This window comes from Hippoglossus stenolepis, chromosome 22 (assembly GCF_022539355.2).
Source record: "Hippoglossus stenolepis isolate QCI-W04-F060 chromosome 22, HSTE1.2, whole genome shotgun sequence".
Classification (NCBI taxonomy): domain Eukaryota; kingdom Metazoa; phylum Chordata; class Actinopteri; order Pleuronectiformes; family Pleuronectidae; genus Hippoglossus; species Hippoglossus stenolepis.
Window position 1 is genome coordinate 3575241 of NC_061504.1, and position 21834 is coordinate 3597074.

The 21834-nt window shown below is 43.1% G+C and overlaps 2 protein-coding genes across 4 annotated transcripts; one reads left to right on the forward strand and one right to left on the reverse strand.

Annotated features, from left to right (window-relative positions):
- The first annotated feature begins 1146 nt into the window (after positions 1-1146).
- On the forward strand, positions 1147-17891 carry slc26a5 (solute carrier family 26 member 5). 3 transcript variants are annotated; one of them, XM_035147906.2, is made up of 18 exons: positions 1147-1365; positions 2798-3112; positions 3667-3806; positions 4010-4120; positions 6710-6891; positions 7141-7305; positions 7534-7769; positions 7987-8134; positions 9322-9435; positions 9558-9635; positions 9898-9993; positions 12274-12380; positions 12544-12613; positions 12715-12807; positions 13362-13463; positions 14299-14505; positions 14705-14759; positions 17013-17891. In XM_035147906.2, exons 2-18 carry the CDS (start codon positions 2937-2939, stop codon positions 17153-17155), a joined length of 2223 nt encoding a protein of 740 aa, XP_035003797.1. In that variant the 5' UTR covers positions 1147-1365; positions 2798-2936; the 3' UTR covers positions 17156-17891. The 3 variants fall into 3 exon arrangements, with proteins under 3 accessions (XP_035003797.1, XP_035003799.1, XP_035003798.1); XM_035147908.2 differs by having other exon boundaries at positions 14350-14505; XM_035147907.2 differs by having other exon boundaries at positions 1352-1490.
- On the reverse strand, positions 17857-21816 carry psmc2 (proteasome 26S subunit, ATPase 2). The gene is made up of 12 exons (XM_035147911.2): positions 21645-21816; positions 21307-21344; positions 21114-21195; positions 20863-20962; positions 20479-20610; positions 20293-20365; positions 20063-20158; positions 19749-19913; positions 19561-19648; positions 19102-19304; positions 18907-19003; positions 17857-18138 (listed from the first exon to the last, which is right to left on the reverse strand). The coding sequence occupies exons 1-12, from the start codon at positions 21712-21714 to the stop codon at positions 17981-17983; spliced, it is 1302 nt and encodes a 433-aa protein (XP_035003802.1). The 5' UTR covers positions 21715-21816; the 3' UTR covers positions 17857-17980.
- Positions 21817-21834: the final 18 nt, after the last annotated feature.

Sequence of the window (21834 nt, forward strand, 5' to 3'; positions counted from 1 at the left end):
CATGTAAAGGCATGACTGCTCTGAAGCTGGTTCTGCTTTCATCATCCAGCACCCTGCCCCCTAACACACAGAGAGCCACAGGAAGGGAAGAGCTCTCACTCTGATGGTAGCTTCAAGAAATTGCTGCTCTCGTTGTGGGCCCGCACCATGGATTTCATGTTTTCACAGAATTCCTCTCAATAGAAGTTCTTTATAACATTGTAGATCTTCAGAGCTAATAACCACTAGCATTAAGGTGGAAGTGTGGATAACCAACTGCTTCTGATGTACTATATTGTATTTTTATACCTCCCTATAGTAAACAATCTATCTATCTATCTATCTATCTATCTATCTATCTATCTATCTATCTATCTATCCTATCTATCTATCTATCTAGGAATATTTTTGTGGTAGTCTGTAAACATTTTTCACAGCGGACGTTTTGACATGAAACAGCATTAAACTACAGGACATTAATTAAGGCTCTGTGCCTAAACAGAGCAGAAGCTTAATCAATGTGATCGATAAGACGTGATTTCATGTCAAAATGGCTGCTTTGAAATAGGTGTATTACGTACAGGGGGCTTAGAGAGGTCAATGCACTGCATATTAAGATAACTTCATCTGTTTGATGACACGCGCTGCAAAAAGAAAAGTCACAACACATGCAAATACAGAAAGGTGATGCAAATTGAGAAAAAACGACACCAGAAATGTTTCCAGGGCACCAAAAAGGTGATGAACCTGGCTGTAGTTCAATGCTTGGTGACATTATTGAAGTCTGTTACTTGTCAGTGGTGATGGAACTTCATGCATGTGTTGTGAGTTTTTGCAGTGCATGTGTAGTCAAATTGATAAAGTAGTTTTTTCTTAATTTGCAGTGCGTTTATCTCTCTCAGCCGGCGTAAGTTCAGGGCAAAGTATAAGTAATGATTCAGCTGACTAAATGAAATATAAAACTTTATGGTGCTTTTAGTTGGGCTGGGTAACAAATTATTATCATCACGAAATAAATATGTTAAACTGAAAAGCTGTGTGACGACCATTGACTGGTTGATGTAAAGAGGTGACGTCAGGGCGCAGGAAATCCGCCAGATTTAAAAAAAACAAAGTGCTTCCAAACTTCAAGGACTACAAATGGGCTGACTGCAAGCGGACTGCGCATGCGTGAGGCTCAGCGCTCAGGGCGGAAAGTGGAGAGGGATTTCAAACCGGAGTCGTTCATCCTGTCGACGCAGACCATCTGTGCTGTGTGGCAGAAAGTGTGTGTGTGTGTGTGTTGTCGGTTAAAGGTCGATTCCCCTGTCACAGCCCCACCACAGACTGACACTAATAAATGTCCCGGAGCTGCAGCATCCTCACAGCGGCCGGAGGAGGACGGAGGTAAGAGCCTGTCTCCCATTAGCATCTCCGTGTTAGCTTAAGTGTCGACGCGCAGGGAGCTAGAAAACACGCGCACAGAGAGGATGGCGAGGCTGAACTCCGGTTAACACAGCTGAAACTTTCATGTGAGTGTTATTTATGAAGGAGATAAACTCATATGTGGCAGCTAGCTGTGGCACTTCCGGTGGCGACCTCTCTGCTCCTGGCCGTGGACACCGGTGTGGAGAGGTGACACTGTGAGACACTGTGGGGCTGAACCTCCACCACTCAAAATACCAATACTTTTGCATTGGTTCTGAATTTAATACTAAAAACAATAATATTTGCTCCATAATTTGGGTGAAAGTAGAATCTTTGAAACAACGTGGATGATTTCGTCATATTGTAGTATTGGGTGTGTTCCTCTTCTGCCGGAGCCGAGTCCACAAGTTGTTTCAATTGCATCATGAACAAACATCGTGGCGTGGAGATCACAACATTAGATACCATCTAGTGGATAGCTTCAGTTTAACAGATAATAAGACATTGATATGTAACAGGAAAAAAAAAAAATGAAGAGAACAGTAAACAAATACATTGAAAAGAAACAATATTCCACAAGGTTGTGCAAGAATGGATGAATCATCTTGACATGAATCCTCTTTGGCACGACGTCTTGAATTCAATGCTGAAATGAACAAGAAGATTTTCCATGTTTAGCACCAAACAATCTAAAGAAAACAGTGTTGTGAGTTTCTGTTGTCGCATTTGAACGTATTTGCAGCAAAAATTTGTAAACTTGGTCAGTTTATGAAATGTTAGTCTTAAAACTAGACATTCAATGTAAATATCAAATCTTAATGTTCAATCTAAATCTGATTGTTAAATCTTTAATATTCGTCTTGTTTGTAAATTGACAGTGATGGTCAGTGGAAGTACCGACATTAAAGTTGTATTCAGCATTATCCACGGGCTTCCCCAGGTTCAATCCAGAGTCAAAGCTGTGCCGTCTCCCTGGGAGACAGAGTGTTGTCTTTGAAAGCCCTTTGGCAACTTACAGCAGTCTCATAATAACACAGAGTAACCATCCAGGTAAAAGCAACAATTTCCTATTGGATAAAATTACTGTTTGTGTTCATTTGCCACCACAAACATCGGCTCCATCAAATTTTGTAAAGCAAAATCTTTCCCAATGATAGATCACATTATACAAAGTATATATTTGCATTAGCTTGCCAAAGATCCAATATTTACTAAAAATCAGATTATATATTTACTCAAAGGAGGAGGCCTTGCAAATCCTACTGTATTCTCTCGCTATCAGCACAAAAGTGTACAGAACACAGAGGCCTGGTTGGTTATCATCTTGCTATCCTTTAAAAGTAGTGAAGCAAAAGGCAAAGCAGTCATTATTGGAATGATAACCGCTGTATCCTGTCTGTTCTTGCCCCAGGAGCAGAAAACATTAGTGCAGACAGATTGAAGTCGGAGCCTTTAAAGGAATCAACAAGACACTGTCCACGACAATGATGGAGACGAGCGAGTGGGGGACATAATAAACACTGGAAATACATAAGCTCTGATTCAACACCATGAGCCTGCCTGTGGACATGGAGCAAGATGGAGCTGTAGCCAGGGAGGATGCAGACTCAACGCTGATGTACAGGATAGAACGTCCAGTCTATAATGAAACCTCCATCCGGTCGCAGCTTCTCAGCCGCAAAAACAACTCCACCACCTTCAGAGAGCGGCTGGCAAATCACTTCAGGTAAGAAGATTAAGCTGAGAAATGTACTTAATGATTTGTTCTGTGACGACAATCTTGCTATATAACTAGTGAGTCATATATAACTTGTAAGAATTGTTTTTACGGACATAAGATCTATAAAAGTAACATTAATATTGTCCTGCTCTGATGTGACTGATCCGTCTTAAAGATGTATTTCTCAAGTATCGTTCCTTGGGAAGCATAACCATCATATACATTGTGATTGCCTGTTTTTGGCAGGATGTGGAAATTAAGTGGAACAAGACCGATTTGTTAGAATTAATAAACCTTTAGAATTGACCAGAAGTTTAATAGGCAGGTCGGTTTTACGCAAATTGTACTGCAATTACAAACAGAAAAACAACAAACAAGAAATGTAACAGTGTCTTATCAATATAATTTGTGAGTCCATGTTCATTATTTATTCATATATGAAGGGAAGGGAAGCTCCTATCATTCTACCAATGACAATCTGGGATTGTGTGTGAACAGATTGAACAATTTTCTTAAATCACAAACTGATGCGGTGATGAATCTTCTGTCGTATTCTGTAGGTGTTCTTCAGCGAGGGCCAAGGCAGTGGCTCTGAGCTCCCTGCCCATCCTGACATGGCTGCCGTCCTATCCAGTCAAGCAGTACTTATTCTCAGATGTGGTCTCAGGTCTCAGCACGGCAGTTGTGCAGCTCCCTCAAGGTCAGTGTCCCGCAGCTCCAGCTATGCTATGACACGAGGGTTAAACAGCGTGAAGGAGCAGCTGCTGACTCCTGAGCGGCTGCTGCTGGCTTCATACTGACTTTGTTTTGGTTTATCTGCTGCTCTGAGGTTGTGATGCAATCTCTCGGTCACTGGAACTGTTTATTTACAGCTCTCTCTCTTTCTCTCTCTCTGACCCACAGGTCTAGCCTATGCTATGCTGGCAGCTGTGCCCCCAGTTTATGGTCTGTACTCCTCCTTCTACCCTGTTCTGCTCTACACCTTCTTTGGCACTTCCAGACACATATCAGTAGGTGAGAAATTGACCAAAAGGTTCTCATACAGACATAAATCTCCTCCTGCTGTGTTTGGTGCCAGTATGGAGCCTTTTTTGCTGTTACCTAATGTCCTCATGTGTGTTGTCCTGTAAAGATAATATTATGTTGAATGGAGGTTGTCAAAATAAAAGGTTTTGCAGATGATCGCTCCTGAAGCCCCCCAGCACACATTGCAATGATAGCTATGTCTGATGTCGGACTTCTTGATGGTACAAAATGTATTTATAAATGTTTTTAAGTAATGGCACCATCGTCCTGTTTTAAAGTAGAACTGTTGCAGGCAAATTTCATGAAGTGGATGTACCTGGTGATTTATTTTGAAAATAGAATCATGCAAACAGGTTTTAGAAATGCACTTGATGGGTATATACTGTACGTGACACTGTGCTATCGTGAAGCAAAGGTGGAAGATAAATTGTGAATTGGTTGCCATGGCGCTGCCAAAAGAGCACATTTTATGCAGCTGAAACTCAATTACAGCTGCCATTGTCTCCTGGAGCCTGACAGGTTCAGTACCCAGCATGAGGTGATAAACTGCAGCATGTTTGTTTTCATTGAAACATGGCTGCACAGCAACACTCTGGACACGGCCATCGAGCTGCAAGGTCCAACTCTGAGGTGTTCAAATTCTGTGTTTGTGTCCAAAGTGCTAACTTTAAAAGACACTTAAATAAACAGCGAAACTCATTGGCTCCCTCTGTAAAATTAATATGGGAGGCTTCAGCTACCAGGCTCCTTCCCTGTTGGGTCCTGGTGACACACACTCAAGTGACACTTAAGCCTTAACGTTGAACAGCGATGGCGTGACCTTCGATGGAACGCCAACAAAGAGGAAGTGGCTGTGACATCACTGCCCAAGCTCCAATCTGCCTCAAAATTGATTTGTATGATGAGCGTCACAATGTAAATTCATCCCAAGGACAATATTTGGCAGGTGAGCCAAAATGGCTCAATAGCGCCCCCTGAATATTTTCACTGAGGGTCTTCCTATTCCTTCACTTCCCCACTTTCCCTTCCCAGCTCATTATTGCTTGAAAATCTAGTTAGATTCTGTGTTTCTGGGGCAAAGTTCAGGAACTTCTGCAATAACCGTGTCCTCAGCTGACACGGGGAGTGGGATGGTGAAACTCACTCCACACCCTGACATCTCTGAGACTGTTCCAGGCCATCTCATATGTCAGCTCTAACCTATGACTCCCGCTGACCAGTGTATAATAAACTAAACCTGCTTAACCTTTTCAAACTAAAGACCTGATCTGAACAGTGTATGGAACGCACAACAGGAAGCAGGTGGTTGCCCTGTAAAATGGCCTTTTCTCAAAATTGAATCCAATCACAAGTTACTATGGAAATAATCACTTCACTTCTGGCTGAGAGTGCGTGGGAATAACTGGGCTGCTCTGGGAAGTGCTGGGAAAGATGACCTGTTCACGCAAAGTGATTTATACACACATACTCACACTCTGAAGTGCATGACCCCACAGATCCCTGGAAATCCTGACAGTGCTCAGCACCAAGCCTGGATATAGAGCCAAGTTTAATTTAGACATAATATTTGACACAGGATGGTGATGTTTGATTGTGTTGTTGATCGGCTGCGTTTTCCTGAAGGCCATAAATGATGACAATGACGTCAGATTAAGATTAGACAGTTGGCTTAATGTTGCAAGGATTGTTCCACAGTTTGATTGTACCTGGTCCTTTTGACAAATTTCCTCTTATTCTTTCCTACTCATCATAATACATATGCAGCTGATTTGAACTGCAGTTGAACTGTACTGCATAATATTATCAGGTGTTTCTGATGTTTGGCCAGTTATTTGAATGGTTGACTCTTTGCTTTAACATTACACTCTGGTGGAAGGTTTTTTGCAGGACTGTTGGATTCGATAGCATTCATTTTAGCTAGGTGTTCCTAATGATGTGATGAATAACTTGTCCTTTACCTACTATGTCAACTGTGACAGAAGTCTGTTTTAGATGGAGTCAGGTGATTACAATCTCTGCTCCAGTATGCCAGTCAGAAGGTTTGGCAGCAGCCACAGTTTAGAGGTTTCGTTGTACCATCAACGTTTGCCATTGTATTTTAAGGAAATCATTTTTTTTGTGCCACTTTAATAATAAGAAAACTTTTTTTCAGTTCAGTTCAATTTTAAGGACCAAATTATAACAAACTAAGGTCAACAGCGTAAATTTATAGAGAAATCCAACAGTTCCCACAATTCTATTCCCATGCTGTTAGGTTAGTCAATGTTGATCCTGATCTAAATGGGGCTCTTCAAGACAGCGAGTGTTGTGAAGTTCTCTCCATGTGCTCAGCTGACATGAGCAGCAGGATTATGACATTTCAGTAGCTCTGACCTAATGGGTATAATTGCTGTTAGTGCCGGGATACATAGCCTGTTCCTTCAAAGACATACTGCACATGATAGTATTCAGTCATGATGCCACACACATGGTTTCGGTGAATTCCTCCACAGTGACAGTGGGGATCCTCATACTTTACTGGGCTAAGAAGTAGTTCTTTTATGACACAATATGTTTTTGTGTGTGTGTGCTCTTTAGGAACCTTTGCAGTTATAAGTCTGATGATCGGGGGTGTTGCCTTGAGGGAGGCCCCAGACTCGATGTTTCCACTCCTGCCTGCAAATGCATCCAACGTGTCTGCCGTCGTTGACACGGAGGCTCGTGATGCCAGGAGGGTGCAGGTGGCCGTGATGCTCACGACCCTGGTGGGAATCATCCAGGTCAGCGTCCAAACAACCCGCACACTCAGTGAGCTGCCTTCATTCCCCACAGTGTGTCTGCTATTTGGTTAGGACACCACAATGAAGGGATCCAGCCTCCTCAAATCACTATGTACTCAAAGCAGCAGGATGTCTGAATCACCATTGAAGTATTGGCACTATGATTTCATGTTTTTATCTGAAACAAAGCTAAATAGAATGTCCTTTTCCCCTTACCTCTTTCTTTCTTTGGTTTTCTTTTTTTCCCAGTTCGTCTTCGGTCTTCTCAGGTTTGGCTTCGTGGCGATCTACCTCACAGAGCCTCTGGTGCGAGGCTTCACTACAGCAGCGGCCGTGCATGTTTTCATCTCCCAGATCAAGTACCTGCTGGGGGTGAAGACGCAGCGTTTTAGCGGACCCCTCGCTATTATTTATGTGAGTTTGATTTCTTCTAGAGGGATTTTGGGCTCTTTTATGTGGGAGTGATACGATCATAAGTGATTAGCGTCCTGAGATCTGATCACTCAGACCACTGTTGTAGGTGGTGTGGGACTCATTTGTTTAAACATATTTTTACGCTCATCTTTCAAGGCATGTTTTTTTTTTTTTTGTTTACTTAAATTTATCATAATTGGTCACACTCTCCTCTCTCTCATACCCCAGAGCGCCAAGGCGGTATTCACAGACATCACCAGCACCAACGTCGTCTCTCTCATCCTGGGCCTTGCGTGTATCATCGTCCTGTACTTTGTCAAAGACATGAATGAGCGCTTCAAAAAGAAACTGCCTATCCCCATTCCCGGAGAGATCATCATCGTCATGGTGTCAACCGGCGTCTCGTACGGCCTGTCGCTGTCAGCAGACCACAAGGTGGATGTTGTTGGGTACATACCGTCAGGGTAGGTTGTTAGCTTTTCATCTTCATGGGAATTTTTAGGATCTTAATGGTTTTATTATTTTTCTGACAAGATCATATAGAACTTGTGTTTTATATCTTCATCGTAATTTAGTTGTTTTATTCCTCAAGCTGTAAAGTGAGACCCCATAACATCTCAGCTGAAACATACTTTCACATGGGGATGGATGTATTACACATGTTTTTTTATGCGTCCTCAGGCTTCTCCCCCCTGCTGCCCCAGATTTCTCTCTGTTACCCAATCTGATCACGGACTCCTTTGCTGTAGCGATTGTGGGATTCTCAATGGACATCTCTCTGGCTAAGACCTTTGCCCTGAAGCATGGGTACAGTGTGGACGGCAACCAGGTGAGTGCAGACGTTTGAGATGCTCCGGACAAGCTACATGTCCCGGCACAATGAACTCTGTCATGGATCAGTATGTTTGCACACACTTAAGAAACCAGGTTACCTTCGGCCTTTTCTGATAAACAGATATTTTAAAAGGTCGAGGTTAAGGAGAATAACACAGATAACCATGTTACTACTCAGATTTTTACGTGTAAACGTGAAACAAAGGCATGAAACAGGTAAAATGTTGCTGGTACAAGACAGTGGAGGTATAAGGGAAGGGATTTTACATGTAGCAAAACATCCTTTTTATGTAAATTAATTCCAACCAAAATATGTTGCTGGTTAGCTGCAGGTTACTACTGTGCATGCAACCACATTCTCTGGTTACCCGTGTAGTGTTTTCAGACATGAACTTTGGGTTAGGAAATTATCGGGAGTTTGCTTTTCAGAACACAGCAGGAGATTGTCTGGGTCAGACGTGTTCCCAACAACCGGAACATTCAGACGAGTAGTGGCCTCTGGGTAGAGCAATATGTTTACAGAACATCGACACCAGCCTCGGCCCTTATCACCCAAGGCTCTCGAGTGTCTTTGTCTTTCCAAGTTGACGTCTTCGTCAGTGTCTCTTTTTTTAATCCTTAGATATTTGTATTCTTCCAGTTTTGCATTCATCACATGCTAGAAATAACATTGTCACGTCCACTAGCTTGTTAGCAGACATTTTCCTTCTCTATTCTCACGTGGGCTCACTCGGACATTCTCTGGAATGTTCTGGAAAATGTTGGGAGCAATTGACTCGAAAATCTGGAAAACGTCTGGGCTTCAGTGCAGGTCCGATAGCAGCTCGAGATTCTCTCAGTAACCAGCAAATTATTGTTCTAAGTTATGTTTTGTCTGGTTGAAGCCACAGTGGAAACAAAAGACCTTGTTTTTTTGTATTTGGTTTGTTTTTGGTTCACGTTGCCCAATGACAGAGAAACTAGACAAAATAAACACAGGTCACCCTAACCCTAGATAACAGTAAAAATACCTCATTGCAGAGTTTACATGTTGTATGATACAGTATCTGACATGTTAAGGAAAATCACCCTAACCCTTATTTTATATAACATTTCTGCCAATTCACCTAAATCTTACACACTGGACCTTTTTTTTTTAAATGCATTTGATTGGTTTATTTGAATGACTTGCTCTACCCTCAGGAGCTGATTGCCCTCGGTCTGTGTAACTTCATCAGCTCTTTCTTCCAAACCTTCGCCATCTCTTGTTCCATGTCAAGAAGCCTGGTGCAGGAGAGCACAGGAGGGAAAACACAGGTAACGCACACACACGCACACGCACACGCACACACACACACACACACAATCAATTTGGATTGTTAAACTTTGATTAGGCGAAGAGATGATGTTGATCATTTTGTGTGTGTGTGTTTGTTCAGATCGCGGGGCTGCTGGCGTCTCTCATGGTGCTGCTGGTGGTTGTGGCCGTTGGTTTTGTGTTCCAGCCACTCCCTCAGGTGGGTGACAATGTGGAGCTGATGGAGCAGAGGTTCCAGCTTCCTGTGTGGCAGCTCACCATCACAGGTGGAGCTGCAGGTATTTTTCATTTTCTTATCAGTCTGTTGAACAAACAGTGGCTGACAGCTGCACTGATGCAGCCTCCAAGTCACTAAAACTAGTAAAACTGCATGTTTTACCTGATGAGATCAGAAGACTGCCAGACCTTTTTAATGTGTAAACATTGCTCTGTTCACTATTGTCTTTCTGTGCGTTTCTCAGACTGCGCTGGCTGCCATCATCATGGTCAACTTGTTGGGGATGTTCAAACAGTTCAGAGACATTCCTAATCTGTGGAGGACCACTAAGATCGAACTGGTCAGTGTGTTAAATTAAACCTAACATCAGAAATGTCACTGTGCAGCCGAGCCCCTCTGGCAGCAGCCAATGAAAACCTGAAGATGCAAAACAAACTGATCCGGGTCTTGTATGTGTATTTTTTCGCTGTGGTTCTAGATGGATGTGATTTAAACTGTGATGAGTCTCTTCTCTCAAATTAGTCTCGTTACCATGAGCAACACATACTGTGTCTTCAGCAGCTGTTGTTTACTGTCACTGTACTTTATCATTTTGTTTATGTACGCTCTGTAACAGAGTTTACTTGTGACGCAAGACACATTTCAGAAGGGATATTGATATCTAATCTAATCAGGGTTCAACTTGGGAAAAAAACATGTCAAGTTAAACATGACGTGATTTATAGATGTTTAACCTAACTTCCACTTTCTAAGCTGACATGTACAGCTGATGGTTATACATTTAGATTTTCAAGGTGCATAACCCTTGTGTTGTCCCTGCTTCCCCCGGCTGTTGGCCCCCTCACATAGCCCACCCCATATTAGGACGCACACATAGCGCAATAGACAAGTGAGCAGCCCTTGCAGATGTATTTGTTACACCCGCGGCACATGGTGTGAGTTTTACAGTCCTTACAGGCCGGACACTCGGGTCGAGCGTCGTAGTCAACAGCTCTCTGTGCGGCGGCGGTGGCGGGTTTTACAGCCTTCACAACCGCGGCGGGGGATGCGCTCCCTTCGTGCGATGAACGGAGTCACGAGAGCCTTTCCCAGCTGCTCTAGGAACACCCTCCGCTTGTTCCGCTTGCCTGGCATCCAGTCTGGGTTGATCTCTCTCCATATCACGAAGGCGTTGTAGGAAGAGACGTCGAGAATGTTGTGAAAGACGACCAGGGGTCAGCGCGCGATCATCCTCCTGCAGCTGTACGTTCCGATCACCTTGTCTAGGTTGTCCACGCCACCTTTGTTGTGGTTGTAGTCCAGGACGATGACCGGTTTCCCGTCCTCGCGGTCGCTGATGTCGGCCTCAGGGTGCCGTGTGCTCAGGAGCACCACATTCCTGTTTTTCTTTGGGATGTAGGACACAAGAGTGGCGGTGGGCGTGAATGCGAACTTGGATGAGAACACCTCTCTTCCCTTGACCGCGAGCAGCCCGGTCGGGAGCTCGGGCTTGTTCTTCCGAACAGTGCCGACCACGGTGAGCTTCCTCTCCAGGAGCTGCGTGATGTTACGACCGTGCAGTCCCTCCGTTACATCGAGCACTACCCGCAACCCCTGGTTCCGTTCTGGGCTCCCGCCGCTCGGCTTTCCGGTGGTGGTGTTGCTGTGGTCTTGTCCTCCTTCTTCTTCTTCTTCCAAGGATGAAGAATCTGCAGAAGCATCACCCACTGGGTCGTAGTCTTCGTCGTCGTCTTCGTAGTCACCGTCTTCGTCTTCTTCGCTATCGCCGTTGTCTCCGTCTCCGTCCTCTCTGTCTTCTTCTCGGTCTGCTTTTCTGTTTGCTTCTCGGTCTGCTTCTCCATCTTCTTGTCCGTCCGCTTCTCGGTCTGGCTCTTTCGCGTCCTCTTCGGGTTCAGAGGATGGTTGCTGGGAGAATAGCTGTTGGAGAACCTGTTCTCTGGTGAAACGCTCCTGACGCGACATCGTGCCATGGTCCGGGAGAGAGTGGCACACTGAGACTTATATGTGGGTCTAATGTACCCCCCCTTGATTTCAATTGGAATCAGGTGTGGGTCTAAATGACCCCACAGAGCACCACAGCGCCCTCTCTGGGGGTCTAAATGACCCCTCCCATGACAATCGAGAATGACAATCCATTGGTCTCAATTACCCCAGGAGAATTGGATAATGACAATCCTTGGGTCACCCTAACCCTAACCCTGACCGGCCAGGGCTTGCGTATGATCACACGCACGCACTCACGCACGCACACACACAGACACACACTCTGGGTCAATGTGTCACTGTAACGTCAGTAGATCATTGAACTCCTCTTACCATCACCATAGGCAAATAAGATGCAGTGAGCCTTGGTCACATGCTGGTGTGTGCCAGTTTGTTCCCTCTCATAGGAGGAAGAGAGGATGAAGCTGTTTCTACTTTCTCTATTATTATTATTATAATAATAATTTCATTTGTATAACACTTTTCAATACAAGTAACAAAGTGCTTTACAACAAGCAGTATGAAAGTGTAAAAGAGTAAAAAAATAATACAGATACAGATAGTAAAAGTCAAAGACATCATGCGATAAAAGCTCAGCTTGTTAGTTTATTTCTGTTTCTTCCCTTCTCTCTCTCAGGTCATCTGGCTGGTAGCATTCGTAGCGTCTGTGCTGCTGGGCCTGGACTTTGGCCTCCTAGTGGCTATTGTGTTTGCCATACTAACAGTCATCTACAGAACACAGAGGTACTGATGACAGGTGTCTTTATTCCCCTTATTTGCTGCATACACCTAATGTCATGTTTCATAACATGTGCAGAGGAGTCGGGCTGGAAGATGCTCTGAGCATGCTCGCTGAAGATTTGAGTTCAAAAGGGATATTTCACCTCTGACATTTCTTGTCTTTCAGCTCCAAAAGTGCCGTTTTGGGTTATGTTCCCGGTACTGGGCTGTACTGTGATGTGGATGAGTATGAGGAGGTGAGTCTGAGATTTAAAAAAAAACAAAAAAACAACACTTCAGTCTGAACTCAGGATTATAAATTCCCAACAGGTGATTTTGTTCTGTGTTTTGTTCCCAGGCAGTTGAATATGAGGGGATTAAGATTTTCCACTGCAACTCTTCCATCTACTTTGCCAACAGTGACCTTTATGTGAATACCCTCAAGGAGAAGGTAATCCTATCGTGTGTGTGTGTGTGTGTGTGTGTGTGTGTGTGTGTGTGTGTGTGTGTGTGTGTGTGTGTGTGTGTGTGTGTGTGTGTGTGTGTGTGTGTGTGTGTGTGTGTGTGTGTGTGTGTGTGTGTGTGTGTGTGTGTGTGTGTGTGTGTGAGACCAATGCTCTTCAGAAGTCAGTGGGTGTGGGGCAGTGTGTCTTCTTCTACGTCCTCTAATAAACTACAGCAGAGGTTGGCAGCTAATATAATAAAAGTACATTAGAATCAGTTAGACTAAAATATAACTGTGTTAATTCCTTTCAGGTCAATGGGATGTTGTCCTCTTTGTACAAGTGATTCCCTTTATGATGCTGAGCATTTCACGAGACAAAGTTTAAAACTGCCTCTGGATTTTGAATGCACATTTCTAAAAGTACAACATCAACCTATCTAAATAAAGACAGTAATATGTAGTATTGTAGAAGAAGAAGTCTGACTTGGTTGTTTTTGGAAGCATAAATGTCACTTTTGAAAAGTTTCCTCTCGTTCACCGTGATGTCGATGTCTTCACAGACGGGAGTGAACCCTGAAAACCTACAAGCTGCACGGAAAGCCAGGAAAAAACAGGAGAAGGCAAACGACAACCAAAACGCACAACTGAGGATCTGTGTCAAGGTGAGTCAATATGTGCTCAGTCAGCTTTGTTGACTGTGTAAACATGACGGGTGCTTCAAGTTTAAATTGTTAACGCAGGGGATTGTGTAAATCCGGTTTCCCAAGTTTGATATTTAAAAAAAAACCCACCTCAGGAGGTTTTTCCAGGCCATGTTTCCCAGCCTTAGTTGGCTTGAAAGGTAATGATTGAATTACAGGGATTGTTTGTGCAGAACTTCTGTGACGAGATGGAATTAAATCTATGTAGAGCATTTAATTAATCCAACCCATGATCACCAGTGTTCACTTGCAGTAATAGTAAAGGGGAAAAGACAGGTCAGCCTGTTGAGCTTTACAAAGCTTCCACATACTTAAAGCACCATGTCTAGAATTTGGACATTGCTAAATCTGATTTCCCCAGTTTTAGCACCATGGTTGTATTCCTCCGCCAACCAGTGCAGTTTCAATCTACATGAACCGACTCATCGGAGGTCACAGTGACCTTTGACAACTAAAACCTAATCATTTACTCAGTTCAAGTGACAGCTGGTCCAAATTTGAGGATATTCCCTGAAGGAAGACTTTAGATATATAGATATATTAGGCAGCTCTGCCCTTGACCTTTGAACACCAAATTCTAATGAATTTATCCTCGAGTCCAAATTAACATTTGTGCCAAATTTCAATAAATACCTTCAAGGCATTTTAAAATATATTGTTCAAAAGAATGAGACGGATTCGCAACCAAAAAAACATAGAGCCACTGAAAATACACACAACTAACCCAACACATAACTAACCTGAGTCCTTGACTTGTTGAAATCCCTTCATAAAAATTCAGTTTCTTTGGTTGTAGTACAAGAATCAGGAAGTGTCTCATGAGGTTTTGTCCGATAACCACTTGTTGGAGGAGCACAGGAACGGACCTTCAGGGGACAGCCGCGCCGAAACAAACACAGAAGAGGTGGTCTACCTTAAATCTCCCAGCACCGTCCACTCCATCGTCCTGGACTGGACGCCTGTCTCCTTCGTCGACTCTGTGGGAGCCAAAGCCATCAAACAGGTACCTTTCTCTTTTTTTTATTTTTTTTTTACTCCTGTTTTCAGTGTCATCACATCAGGAGGAGAGGCTGTGTAGGTTTCACTCCTATTAGGGTTAGGGTATTTTAGGAATTTTGGTCGTATTTTTTTCTGTACAACTTGAATGTCTAAACAACTTTTCATGTCACTTTCAGTCACTAAGCGTGTTTGTGTGTCTGCAGGTCATCAAGCAATACGCAGCAGTGGATGTGCAGGTGGTGATAGCAGCCTGCAGCCGTAAGTCATCGGGATATTACTCCACATTTCTAGAAAATCACAGGAACTGTTACTAAGATTTTTATCAGTCACTCACTTGATCTGCTCTGCAGACAGGAAAGCTTTGATGACTCCCAGTTTAAACTTTATAGTGATGTGGAAACTTCTCACATCTCTCACTTTCGATTCACTCGGGCTGTGCCTGAACTCTTGACCTTTGTTTATGCTCTGGAGCTTCAAACAGTTCTGCAATATACTGTCCCTTTTTTATTGTTTGTGTGCTGGAGCTTTTTATAAACAGTCTATGGTGCAGAGTTAAGTTGGAAAGCTTGGTGTTCATCCTACCTGGTTTATCTGCAGTGAAGATTTTATAATCAGTGTTTTTTCATAAAATGAAACAGAATTTGTTTAGTTACTGTTTACGTGTGTGATTTATATCCACTACCGTTCAAAAGTTTGGGGTCACCCAGACAATTTCATGTTTTCCATGAAAACTCACACTTTTATTTATCAAATGAGTTGCAAAATGAATAGAAAATATAGTCAAGACATTTACAAGGTTAGAAATAATGATTTTTATTTGAAATATTAATTTTGTTCTTCAAACTTTGCTTTCGTCAAAGAATGCTCCATTTGCAGCAATTACAGCATTGCAGACCTTTGGCATTCTAGCTGTTAATTTGTTGAGGTAATCTGTAGTAATTTCACCCCACGCTTCCTGAAGCACCTCCCACAAGTTGGATTGGCTTGATGGGCACTTCTTGCGTACCATACGGTCAAGCTGCTCCCACAACAGCTCAATGGGGTTGAGATCTGGTGACTTGAGGTCTTCTGTGTGATCCAAACACCTCAAACTTTGATTCGTCTGTCCATAACACTTTTTTCCAATCTTCCTCTGTCCAATGTCTGTGTTCTTTTGCCCATATCAATCTTTTCTTTTTATTGGCCAGTCTCAGATATGGCTTTTTCTTTGCCACTCTGCCTAGAAGGCCAGCATCCCGGAGTCGCCTCTTCACTGTAGACGTTGACACTGGCGTTTTGCGGGTACCATTTTAAAGAAGCTGCCAGTTGAGGACCTGTGAGGCGTCTATTTCTCAAACTAGAGACTCTAATATACTTGTCTTCTTGCTGAGTTGTGCACCGGGGCCTCCCACTTCTCTTTCTACTCTGGTTAGAGCCTCTTTGTGCTGGTCTCTGAAGGGAGTAGTACACACCGTTGTAGGAAATTTTCAGTTTCTTCGCAATTTCTTGCATGGAATAGCCTTCATTTCTAAGAACAAGAATAGACTGGCGAGTTTCACATGAAAGTTCTCTTTTTCTGGCCATTTTGAGAGTATAATCGAACCCACAAATGTGATGCTCCAGATACTCAACTAGCTCAAAGGAAGGCCAGTTTTATAGCTTCTCTCACCAGCAAAACAGTTTTCAGCTGTGCTAACATAATTGCTCAAGGGTTTTCTAATCATCCATTAGTCTTCTAAGGCGATTAGCAAACACAATGTACCATTAGAACACTGGAGTGATAGTTGCTGGAAATGGTCCTCTATACACCTATGTAGATATTTCATTAAAACCCGACGTTTCCACCTAGAATAGTCATTTACCACATTAACAATGTATAGTGTATTTCTGATTAATTTAATGTTATCTTCATTGAAAAAAACAGTGCTTTTCTTTGAAAAATAAGGACATTTCTAAGTGACCCCAAACCTTTGAACGGTAGTGTACATATTTGAATGATTTACTCAGCGTCTGTTAATCTTTGCATACATTTGTATGTCAGCTATTTTAGAGGTCTGTTTGGCAAGAAACACACTCTTCGGACCCAAGTTCACAACTTAAAAAAAATAAAAGCTCTGTAATTCAGCTCAATAGAAGGCATTGCAGCCACAAAGCGAATGTTGTGCTTTTACTCTGAAGAGAAACTGCTAAACAGGAAGGGATTCTATGAATGTTGTTGCTACGACGCAGATCAGAAAGTGATTTATTAAAAAGCGATCATAAGGATTTACTGCAGGACTATTGTGATAAGGCCACACGCAGCAGGTTTCACCTCAGTGAACTGGCAACATTTGCTTGTAAAGATCCTCTAAGGTCTCAGCAGCAGTATTATTACAGGGAGTAACAAACTATGTGAGGGTGGAGTCACACTGAAGCTCTTCCACAGTTTTTGCCGGAGGCCTGCGATTACATTCCTTCGTTAAAATAAACACTCCTGTATGAACATAGCTTGTCTGACTGTTTGTCTTTTCAATCTGTGCTTTAATCTGAAAGGAGTGGTGTTGGCTGACCTGGACACCTTACAGTTCTTCACCGGGGCCATGACCACCGACATGGTGTTCCCCACAGTCCACGACGCCGTGCTGCACTGCACTAGTCCCCGCCCCGCAGCTGCTCCGGCCAATGAGCTGACCTGACAGCGGACGACACCTGCGGCCGAGAACAGATCAGAGCAGCAGTTCTGACTTGGACTGGAAATGTGGGTGGCGCCACAACCTGGAGAGGGATGGACGTCGCAGTAGAGATGAACTGAATCAATGTGTGATGGTGCTGCTGGTTTTCCTTCACGTGGTGCACTCCTGATTCTGACAGGATAAAATGTAAGTGCCCTAAGCAGCGAGATAGTGAAGTTCCATGAGGTTTTTAATCCACTCTCACACTCGGGATCAAGTTTCCAGCCTCTTTCCCGTTCATCTTCTTTCCAGAGGGAATTATTTAGACTTTAACATATCTGTAGTTCTATTGAAGTTGTCACTGCTCTGCTGGGAGGACTAAGTCTTTAGTAAGCTGCTGCTGTATGAGTGGCATTGTCAGTATTTTCTGTAAGAGTCCAGTCCGCTGGTTTCCAATGTGATAGTTGAAGAGAAGCTGTGTCCTGATGCTGAATGTGTGTCTGAGATTTTCTGCTGTATTTCTATGTAATTGTGTATTTAAACAAGCAAAACTGTCAATTTGCAGTATTATGTTTGTTATAGCACATTTGCATTACAGTCAACACTAATGTTAAACATTGTGAAGGTCATATTTTAGAACAAAGTGTTTTCTTAAAGTTGTTACTGTAAAACACAGGATGCCTTGAGGTCATTTGACAATATTGAACAAAGCATTGAGACTTAAATCTGGAATAAACTTTATTTTTAACCGACAACAAAAGAACAATATTTTTCGCAGTTTGTTTTGCTTCTTCGATGGTGGAACGCAAACGTTGAAAGTCTCACACACACACACACGCGCACTCGCACTCAGTTGTAGGTCATGTATCTGGGGGTGGCGCTGAACTTGGCGTAGGACTTGATGACCTTGTTGACGGCCTCCAGGAAGTCTTTCTCTGTGGCGATCTTCCTGCGAGCGCGGATGGCGAACATGCCTGCCTCTGTGCACACACTGCGGATCTCGGCGCCTGTCAGGAAACACACATTTAATTTGTCTTTGAGGACGAACAGGAAGTTCACAAGTTCACGCAGCAAACCACTCAGATTGGAGGTTCCAGAGTTTTGGATCAGATACTTCTGTGGCTTTTTTTTTAAAAACAAGACGGGAACAAGCTTTTAATGCTTTGAGTGCAGGTCTACATCTGCCCCAGATCTTTGTTTGAAATGGAAACTAACCCTGAAAAAAAAACATTAAACTGTATTTGGAGAAGACATTTATATGAAGTAAAGCTGTTTCTCAAAACAACACGTTTATAAGGTGTTATAACTTTGATCATTCACTGGGTTCTAATAAAGTTGAACTTATACAAATAGAGAATGAATTTCACTGAAACACAATCAGAGAAAGTCAAACCCATGTCATTGGGAGATACATGGTATTGCCTTGAAAGTGAAAGAATGATGTTACAGTGCACCCTTGTGGTCGTACACGAGTCCTGCTGAGTGTACAAGACTAGATTTTAACTGTAAAACGGCCAATTAACAGAATAAATGTGTTAAAAACGAATGAGGAAAAAAAAAAACTCTGCTTATATACTGCTTATCAATGTTCCTGAGACTTTGGAATGAACATTTTACAACAGGAACAAAGGGGGACAATAGATAAAATGGAGCTACAGACGTTGGTAGGGTATTGACGTAAGGAAATAGAGGGAGAAGATGTTGAGTAGTGGAAACACAGTGAGAATGTGAGTCTAATGAAGACCGATGATGGCAGAGAATGATGCCAGTCTTACCAGTGCTGTTTGGACAGAGGCGAGCCAGCAGCTCAAAACGAATATCTCTCTCCACACTCATAGAGCGGGCATGGATCTTGAAGATGTGTGTGCGACCCTTAAAAAACACAAATTGTAAAGTGGTAAGGTCGAAACGTTCATTGAAAAAAAAAAATGTGAATATGTCTGCGTATCTTTATAACCCCTAGAACTCACCTCCAGGTCGGGCAGGCTGAACTCGATCTTCCTGTCTAGACGCCCGGGTCTCATCAGGGCCGGGTCCAGGGTGTCAGGCCTGTTGGTGGCCATTAGAACTTTGATGTTGCCACGCGGGTCGAAGCCGTCCAGTTGGTTGATGAGCTCCAACATGGTCCTCTGCACCTCGTTGTCTCCTCCGGCGCCATCATCAAAACGAGCACCTGTCGAGTTCAAGCACAAAGGACAAGTATTTTACAACTATATTCATCTCATTAAAATGTATTGTTTTTTTTACACTTGTTTTTAAAATGGCTACCGGTATTTAATGACAGGACAGAAGCCAACTTTACACAAAATGATATAAGTCTTCATGCTGTGCTCATGTAAGATCTGTTGTGGCCATTTTTTTTAAGAAAAAAAGTACTGCAACTAATATTTTCACACATTAGACAATAGGGCATTGTGGGTAAGATTCACCTCCAATGGCATCAATTTCATCAAAGAAGATCAGACAGGCCTTCTTAGTGCGGGCCATCTCAAACAGCTCACGCACCATCCTGGCTCCCTACAAACAAACAGAGGGAAACAAAGGGAGTGAATCTTTAAATCAGTCCACATTTACAATCTAAACAACAGCTACACTTTGACTGCCAAGCTCTTCTTACCTCTCCCACATACTTCTGCACCAGCTCGGAGCCGATGACTCGGATGAAGCAGGCGTCGGTCCTGTTGGCCACAGCCCGGGCGCACAGGGTCTTTCCTGTTCCGGGGGGCCCAAAAAGCAGGACACCTTTCGGAGGCTCAATACCCAGATTGACAAACCTCTCAGGCTGTTGAGAAGAAAAACAAACAATGTATGTGAGTGTGAGTATGTTAGTGTGTGAGAGTGTGTGTGTGTGTGTAGACTCTTCCACAAGAAGCGGTTAAGAGAAGAGACTGAATTCCCATCGATTGATGACAAGCACTTGTAAACACTCACATGCAGCAGGGGGGTCTCAACAACTTCTCTCAGCTTCTCAATCTGCTCCTTACATCCACCAACATCACTGTACGTCACATCAGGCTTCTCCTCCACCTACAGTGCAACATTTGGACAAAGAGTATTGTTGAAAAGTTGAAAAGGGCAACATTTACCATGGCAATTCAGACTTTTCACATCGAAAAACGTCAAACTAAAATGTTTATACATGTCCACCAGTGGATCCATACCTGCATCATGGTGACAGTGGGGTCAATCTTGGGAGGCAGAGGAATATGGATCTGATACTTGTTTCTGTCAACACTGCACAAGCAAAAGAGACGTGATGGTTAGCGGATTGTATTACCACACACCTCAAATAGATAAATGTGATGATATTTGATACTATATTTAATATAATAACACTTAAGTCTCACCCGACTCTCATGCCCTCCTCAATGTCAGTTGGAGCCACCTGGTCGCTCAGGTCCACCACAAACTTGGCAAACTGTTTGACATTGATGATGTATTTCGGGTCCTCGGAGTCTGCGTTGATGATCTTTGTGCATCTGTGATGAGGAAACAAAGTCATGAAAGGTAACGTTAACACTTTATTTTGAATGCAAGTGTACAGGTGCTTCAAGGAGGCAGAAACAATCAATAAAGCAGGACATACCTGTATAGGTCAATTTATCTATTAACTCATTATTGTTAAGTTTTTTGCCTCACAGTCCATTTCACACACACATAAAAATTAAGTAAAGTCAAGAAATAACTTTGAATAATCTTGTGTTTTGTAATTTAGACCAAGTTTGGTGTACCTTGCCACCTGCAGAGGCTGTTCACTCTGCAGGGTCTGTTTGTCAGCAGCCAGATCCCAGAGTGCAGGTGGAGCCAGGCCGGTGTCTGACTCCTTAATACCTGGCAAAGCAAATAATAGTCAAAAAAAATAATAAAAACATCAGACATTAAATGCATAATGACACAAAAAAGAAAATGGCCCCATGTGTGTCACTGTCAGGACACACAGTCAGCTCTGGTGTCATTTAAAGTGAATTGATGGATCCCCCACCTGTCAGCTCGTTGATCTTCTTGAGCAGCTGCTGGATGTCATCTTCCACTTGTTTGATCTGTCTGGAGTAGGTGCTCTGACCCTGGAGAGAAAACAGACCAACACAACTTAGCGCTACTTGGAATTTAAAGATACTGCGAGTGGGACCGATTTCAAAAGAAAGATCCCAAAAGGACACAAAGTCCAAACTTACATATGTTTTCAGCAGCGCGATGTCCCCTTCATCTAGAGCTGTGATGGGGATACAAACAACATCAGTGATGGGTCACTGTGTGAGCAGGCCGCGAGCACTGAACTGAGCGGTGAAGTTTAATTCATACAAGACTAAATACTCTATATAAGCTATTCAGGTTTTTTAGCATCAGACATGTTGACACATTACGTTTATTGAACAACAGTTTAACCTCAACCAGTAGTAAACTAGCGGGTTGTTTCTCGAGCTAAGCTAACGTTAGCAATAAAGCTAATGTCGACGTCAAATAACCTTTTACTCCCTTTAGCAACTAACTTGTAGTTATTTTTAAAACGTACATCTGATGGGACCGTCTTCCTTTTCCTCCTCCTTGGTTTTCCTCTGGTCGTCTCCCAGATAATCCGGCATGTTTCCTCTGAATCGACTGCTTCCCACAAAGAGAGGACGCTGCTCCTGCAGCTAAACTGAACAATTACACAGCAGCTTTGGGTTTCCGCTTCTGTGCGCCACTCACCGGAAGTACGGGAC

Coding starts and splice junctions, on each gene's coding strand:
- slc26a5 (XM_035147906.2), top strand. CDS start 2,937: ATGAGCCTGCCTGTGGACATGGAGCAAGATGGAGCTGTAGCCAGGGAG. Junction 9,436..9,557: donor GCACAGGAGGGAAAACACAG/GTAACGCACACA, acceptor GTGTTTGTTCAG/ATCGCGGGGCTGCTGGCGTC. Junction 9,636..9,897: donor TGTTCCAGCCACTCCCTCAG/GTGGGTGACAAT, acceptor TGCGTTTCTCAG/ACTGCGCTGGCTGCCATCAT.
- psmc2 (XM_035147911.2), bottom strand. CDS start 21,714: ATGCCGGATTATCTGGGAGACGACCAGAGGAAAACCAAGGAGGAGGAA. Junction 21,196..21,306: donor TCGCGCTGCTGAAAACATAT/GTAAGTTTGGAC, acceptor TTTTCTCTCCAG/GGTCAGAGCACCTACTCCAG. Junction 20,963..21,113: donor GAAGATCAACGAGCTGACAG/GTGGGGGATCCA, acceptor TTGCTTTGCCAG/GTATTAAGGAGTCAGACACC.